General features: G+C 38.4%; 1 protein-coding gene across 1 annotated transcript in view; it reads right to left on the bottom strand.

Annotated features, from left to right (window-relative positions):
- IGFBP2 (insulin like growth factor binding protein 2) overlaps positions 1 to 7,606 on the bottom strand; it is a 56,214-nt gene continuing 48,608 nt past the window's right edge. The window contains exons 3-4 of the mRNA XM_034421906.3: positions 5,520 to 5,660; positions 1 to 2,867 (exon numbers count right to left, since the gene is read on the bottom strand). Coding sequence (XP_034277797.1) covers positions 2,700 to 2,867; positions 5,520 to 5,660 — 309 coding nt within the window. The 3' untranslated portion in view covers positions 1 to 2,699. The remainder of the gene's footprint in view (positions 2,868 to 5,519; positions 5,661 to 7,606) is intronic.

Raw genomic sequence — 7,606 nt, 5'->3', positions numbered from 1 at the left:
TTTTTTTCTGGCATCCCATTTAATTTATTTCAAATTTCTTACAGTTTAGAATCAAACAAAATAAAGAAAACAGCATTGTGATTTCTAAACAGGAGTAAATTGTAAGCATCAGCTTCCAATGGCAGTATTTACATGGAAAGTATCTGAATTCTTCTTTGATGGGTATTGATAGAAAATAGATAGCACCAATTATTATTAATTACTAAATGTTGCAGTACGAAAACTGGATGCCTCCCACAGGAAAAATAAAACCAAACAGAAATGTTGATTTATATTCCCAGAACATGAAGTGTTTTCAGTGTTTTTATCACCATAGTTCTAGGTTTGTTCCTGAAGAAATATCTACAGTTAAGAGTATAAACTTAAGGGGTAGGTGGTATTCCTCTATTAAGGCACCGATACTAGTTTCTAAATTGCTAGATTGGAAGTGGAAAGTGAATAAAAAGGAACAAATATTTTCTTCCCAATGAGAAGAATATTTGCTTGATGAATTTGGGCTTGGAATATACCAAGCATAAATGTTTAAAAAGAACAAATAATCAAGGTTCTGCCTGATAAAAAAATAATGGTTTTCATTCACTGCAATGAATAAGAATGTGCCATCTTTTATCACAATGGTTTTATTCCTTATGTACTGTGACTGCTGGAAGAACTTCTCCAGTGCAATTTAAGATTTACTCCATCACATTCACTGACAGCAGGGTTGTCAAACTCCCAGCCCACGGGCCAGATGCATCACACACCTGGCCCGGTTTAGTGAAGGGGAAAACAGTCCCGATATGTCATGTGATGCCGCTGTGACACCATGAGTTTGACACCTCTGATTTATAGCATTGCCTTTTTTTCTCCACAGAATTTCTTGTCATCAAAAGCATATTAATTCTTTAGCATATATCTGCTTTCCTACTGGGAATAATCCACTGTCTACAATTTGCTCTGGAAAAATGTTTAAATTCAAATGTAATATTAATAATAGGTTGAAATTTAAATATCAAAGTTAATGTTTAAATTTCAACTCATTTCCTCTGCCAGTCTCTGTCTTGCAACATGAAACATTTTTTAAAAAAATATTCTCTCTTGAAGCAGGTGTGTATATGTACCTGCCTATGGGTCTGAGGTACTGACATTCTCAGTAATTCACAATTCCACCCCCCTCATTTTCACCAGAGATTATGGAAGTGGAAAAGAAACATGGCTTATGCCTCAGATTATGAACTGTCATAGAGTGCTGTAGTTTTGGGAGGGGAGGCAGGTAGAGAAGGAAGGAGATTCTTTCAAGGCATCAACCATGATAGAACAACACGAGTTGCATGTGTGAAAAGGATGCAGTGAAATGGCAAGTTGCCTGAAGGAGAACTCTGTTATCTTAACCAGAGACAAGCCCAGTCATTTTTCTACAGTCATCTTTCTGCTGTGTTCTTACAGAAAAAAGATGGAAATGTTTCATTTTTTTTCTCTTCCAATATATATGGCATAAAAAAAAAGGAACACACACAAAACCTCCTGTCTTCAACATTATACTAATAGCAACTGTTCAGTAAATAGAAATTGGCATATATAATACAAGAAGACATAATACATGCAACTGCTTCTCATTTTTTTCAACATTTCCATGATCCACCCAAAAGCAAAATCAAACTCAAGAGGGTGAAATGGTTATCTGAGAAACTTAATTCATTACTGGGAACTGAAAGTTCAACACCATATCTCTCCTAGCTCCCAGATTTGATTATTCTATACAGGCTTGTATGCATCTCAATGAACATATACATATCATCTGTCCACTTTCAAGGTTTACAAAGCACTATATTTAGTGTCATTTACTTACAGAGACACAGGCACTGCTCATCTTGGACCTACGTCATTTTGGGTAGGGAGAATGACTGGTCTACTCATGGATTTTAAATGGGTTTTTGCTTCTTAAGAGTTATGAAGTCTTATCTAAGAGGCAGCAGGATGCTGAATAATAATCCGTGGCATTGAATTCTCAGTGAATAAGGCTACATGTTGATGTTTTAACATTTAATGGCAGGGGGTAGGGGGTGGTAGCAGGGATTTACACTTTTGTAAACCTTATATTAAATGCAGTGCCTTCTAGGACAAAATGGTGGCATGGTGTAGCTCCTTGCTGGCCATGCCTTCCAAGAAATATTGATCCCTAAGCAAAGATTCTCTTTAGTCCTTTAGCTATAACACACCTAATAATCAAATGGGACCAACATAGACAGACTGCAGGGCTCTGTGTAGCAGGCACAATGTAGTATTTACAATCTTTGGTCTTTGGCTTGGGTGGTGAGAAAGAATTAGGGTAAGGATTATCTCATCCAGCCTGGTGGGAGCAGGAGCACATGTGGGTGAAGAGGTCAGGTTAACTCTTTGTTCTGACCTCGTTTTCTTTGCTCCTTCTGGCAAGAGTAAAAGTGATTTAGAAGAGTTTGGGTAGAGTTGGGAGCAGGATAAGAGAACGCCTGAGATACCAAACCTTTCTATCCACCACCTTTATTGTATTTTCCCAATGGTGCAAGCACCTGAGATAAATGTATAGCCCAGATTTCCCCACCCACCCACCCACCCAAAAATCCCTGGGGATTTGCTGGAACATCAACACGAAGGAAAAAATCAAGATGCATTAAAACCCATGTAAAATCCAGCACTGAGAATAGGCCAAGCCATAAAACAGAGAGTAGGAATGTGTCCATCTATTGCACTTGAAAGGCTGGTGTTCCCTTGTCTTCCTGCTCATCGTCAGTGTAGAAGAGATGGCATTCAGGATCTCCACGAATGGTAGGAGATCCCAGGATGGTTTTCCCAGTGTTGGGATTAACACACCAACATTCTCCTCGCTGGCCATTCACTGACATTTTGCACTAAAAACAGAGAGGGGAAGCAGAAGAATTGATAATTCAGCTGGCTAAATAGACCCTTCTATAGTTGACAATCATGACAAATGATTGCTCAGTCTTCCAAAATCACCAGGATTTATTACTCAACCATAGTATCTGCTGAATACTGAAACCTACTCAAACCATTCCATTTTCTTAGGATGTTTAAAGCCAGCCAATTCTATAGACTAGAACAGGGGTGTCAAATTGGTGGCCTGCAGGCCGGATGCATCACGCACAGGCCACGCCCACCCCAACTCCGTGAATGGGGAAACGTCACATGATGGCAACGTGACACGGCGAGTTTAACACCTGTGGACTAGAACATCAAGCTGGAAAACTTGATTTATTACAAGATTTGGAGGATCAAATGACTGCTTGCAGTCATATTGTCTGAGATTAACAATGTAATAATGAAACATCAGCAGGCCAAATTTACAATTTAGATACTTCCTATTTAAATTACATGTCACAATCACTTGTAATTAAGAAAGAGATACTGAAGAAATGTATGGCCAATGGGAATCAAATGAGCAAAGCAGTCAGCCACATATTTCTTCTTCTTGCCCATACAGACTGCACTTTTCTGTATTTTTAACTCAAATATGCTTCAAACCCTCTAGCAATGCTTATTTTATTTTGCAGTACCAAGAAGGGAGTCCCCACTCCACATGTATCTGCCTGTAATCTGATCTCATTTAAAAAGAGCACATAATAGTTCCTTCAGGGCACTAATCAATTGAAGGGGCATTGTCCACAGCCATGGGTGTGGGCCTTCCAAGATAATTAGACCCCTGAAGGCAACTGGGGTTATGTCCTTTGTCTTACAAAGAAGAAAGTTACATCAAAGCAACCACACCCTACATTGATGTTCACACTCTTGTATGTCTCAACAGGAGGTTCTAAGAAAAGAAAATGTCTTTTAGAAAGGAAAAACTGGATGGATTATTGATGTATCTTTAGAAAATGGCAAGTGGGCTCACCTAGGGATATCTGAAATGAGAAAAAGCTCCTGATTCTATGATCCTGCCAAGAAACCTTGTTCCCTATGTTATTTGTGGACATGGACTCCATCCTTTATTCCTCTAAGGCAGTGGTTCTCACCTTTCCAGCTTGGCGGACCAGCCGGTGGGGCGGGGGAAGAGGGGATAGTTCTGTGTGAGTGGCAGGCACGCATGCACTTGCCACTTCTGCAACCTGGTTCCTAACAAGCTGTGGCCTGGAGTTGGGGACCTCTGCTCTAGGACTTAATCTAGAAACTGTATTTTCTCAGGAACAAGATGTTTTGTTTGGCATTCAAATTCAAGAGCCTAGAGACCTTTTGACAAATGGCTGATGTTTTTCCTAGGATCTTTAAGTACACTTTCTAAAAACCAGGGTATGTATTTTTGAATAATCTCTAGAAATATAGTTCATGCCAGCAACTAAAATTAGGACATGGTTCCTGTCTCCTTTAGAAGGCCAGATCCTGAAGATGAAACTCAAATACTTTGGCCACCTAATGAGAAGGAAAGACTCACTGGAGAAGAGCCTAATGCTAGGAAAGATTGAGGGCAAAAGAAGAAGGGGATGACAGAGAATGAATTGGATGGAGTCACTGAAGCAGTAGATGTGAGCTTAAATGGACTCCAGAGGATGGTAGAGGACAGGAAGGCCTGGAGGAACATTGTCCATAGGGTTGCGATGGGTCAGCCATGACTTCACAACTAACAACAACCACCTGTCTCCTGACTAGAACATCTGTCCCTTTACAAACTTGTCACTTTTGATGTATCAATATCAATAATTTCAGGAGAAAATAAACATTTGACATAATGTAGTTCCTTCTGGATATGGAGATCTAGCAAGGTGTCACCAATGCAGTGAATTTTCTAACTGAAGAACAAATCTGTAGAAATCAAATATGCCTACCATGTCATTACTCTTAGCTGTTTTCAGATTCCAGTGTATAAGGATGATGAAAAGGAGGAAAATAGGGATTCCAAAATTGATGGGAAATCGGAAAAAAAATTCTTTAAGAAAACAGCAGAATGAACACTCTGTATATTGTTGAATTCCCTACTCCAAGAAGCCCAAATGAGCATGGAGACAGTCAAAGATGTGGACTATCAACAATTTTGTGTTCTACAATACATTTTTTAATTAATTAATTCCACTCAGTTTTTTTAAAGTTTGCTTCTTGTTCTTAATGTTTATGATATAAAGTTGTTTTAAAGACAATGAAATAAAAGACAATAAAAACATGACTCAGAAGATAGCAGGTAGACTCTCATCTGGGCAACTCACTCACTAATTACATAGAAACAGCAAAACCTCTTTTCCATGCTCCAGAGATAGTTTACCATATCTATAATGGGCATAAAATTAAAATATTTAAAGCAAAACAGGCATTGTATGCCCACTGGGGATGTGAAAAACAATACGAATGGGAAAATATTCTCTCTTCTGTGATTTTCCTTTGAATGACTATAATATATTCGTTCTATATAAAACAATTGTTTATTAATACACCAATAACAATTGAACAATACACCACTGCATGGTCTCGTGTTCAGTTTTACATGAATCTGCTTAGGGTGGAACTATGCACTAATCCTTTTACTATGTTTTCCACAGTCTCCCAAGTGCTCTTCTTACCTGTTTGAGATTGTAAAGGCCTTGCTTATCACAATTTGGGATGTTCAGGGAATAAAGATGCTCTAATGGACCACGTTCATCTGGCAGGCGCATGGTTGATATACGTTCCAAAACCTGATCCAATTCCTGTTGACAGGGTGTCTGCAATGCACCAACAATACAGAAAGAGAAAACAGAACAGAAAAGCTCAGAGCATATCAAAATTCAAGTTTTTTTTTTTTTTTAAAGAGACAGCAATTGCTTTTGGCTTCTGAGATAGCTATTTCAAGGTTTGTCATGTCTATGCTTGGTTTGTGTTATTATTTTTTAAATTTTATTAGAATTTAGAAGCTGCCCAACTCCAAATAACTCTGTTTAGTTTATATATTAAAAGTAATCAACTACAAAAGCCAAAGTAAAAGGTAATGGACATCCAGAACAACTCAACATCTCTCAAAGGAGAACAGAATGCAATTCCATATACTGGCTAGGACTTGCAATCACCTTATTGCCAGACCTGAGAGTAAAATCAATTTCAAATACTTATGGAACATCTTTACGATGAGAGCCATATGGATTGCTGGGGAGATGATGTTGATGCTTGCTTAACATAACTTTATAGATTTGAACCTAACAATATAATTTAAAAATGTGATCACTCTCTGCCTCCACCTCAGAAAAGTATATTACCATAGCTCTTTGCACTTAATATAAGCTTTTTTAATACAGTGTCCTATGGGATGTATTTCACTGATAGCCTTTCTCTGTGGCTAAGATCAACCGTGCCATGGCACTCTCATATAACTTTGCTACCACATTTCTCCCTGTAGATTTCTGGGTGCAATTCAATGTGCTGATTGTTAGTTTAAAAATTCTACCTGGCATGGGGTCAGATTACTTGTGGGACTGCCTATATTTGATGGTTCTGCCCATCCCACCACCAGGTCTGGCAAAGTGGGCTTGAGTTTCTTTGGTGAAATAGAGTAAAACTAGTGGGCTCTTCCACCCAAACACGTCAGCTAGGATGTTAACAGAGCTCTGGCACGGGTGTGTGCAATATATTGCTACTGAGATTTTCATAGAGGCCTTGACTTGGGTTTTTTTTAAAACAGATTTTGATAATTGTATTATGCCTTTACCTCTGTTCTCCACCCAGAGTTTCACTTTTTAGATGGATGGATATTTAAGTTTGAGTAATAAGTAACTGCTTAACCTCCCATGATCACTTGAAAATAGTTTATCATGATTCTTTTATCTTTAGGTAGCAAGGAGATGGTTTTTATATAGCAAAGACTCCATCACTATCACTTCAATAAATTATAATCAGAGCTTGCCTGTTTTATCAGTGCTCATTCTTCAATCCATCTTGAGCTTCCAAGAATATAAAAGCACCACATGCCAAGTTTTTAACACACACACACACACACACACACACACACACACACACACACACAGGCCTCAAAAGCTTTCGAGAGACTGTGAAAACCAAGTTCAGAGCCTGTCCAAGAAACATCCTGAATAGTTTTCAGCTACTCAGACTCTGCCTGGATTTGGGCCAGTTAGAAAACAGTGAAGCCAATTAGACCAGCCTAAATATGGCACTATGAAGGACAGAATAAGAGAGGGGGAAAACCTCATGCATTGCTAGTATAGCAAAACCAAAAGGGGTGGTGTAAAGGGCAGCTAACTGGTATCAATTTTACCTGAGGGAAAAGATTGAAGACTGAATGACAGAACCTACAACTAGAAATAATCCCTTTACACTACACTCACCAGCTGTATTCCTGATTGACAACTGTGTGCCAAAATCTTCCTGGGCCATGCCAAAATTCTTCAAATTTATGGAAAGAAATGTTCTGTTCTGATCTGTTAAGTATTATTTTCTCTTTTCCCCTGGCAGTCTTCTCTAATTTCCAATTTAAAACTTGCCGCCCCATTTAATTAAGGCAAATTGAGAGACCTACTGTAGTTTCTGATAGAATCTCTGCTGAGCTATAAAGTATATTAAATTTTCAAAGCACATGTATATTAAGGTTCTCTTTAACTGTAAAAGAATAAATAGATAATCAAAAACAGAAGTGCCTTGCTGGATTAGCCGCCATCTAAGA

This window comes from Pantherophis guttatus, chromosome 1, assembly GCF_059756535.1.
Source record: "Pantherophis guttatus breed Tessera chromosome 1, ASM5975653v1, whole genome shotgun sequence".
Lineage (NCBI taxonomy): Eukaryota > Metazoa > Chordata > Lepidosauria > Squamata > Colubridae > Pantherophis > Pantherophis guttatus.
The sequence above is the reverse complement of the archived record's forward strand: the minus strand, read 5'-3'. Positions and strand labels throughout refer to the sequence as shown.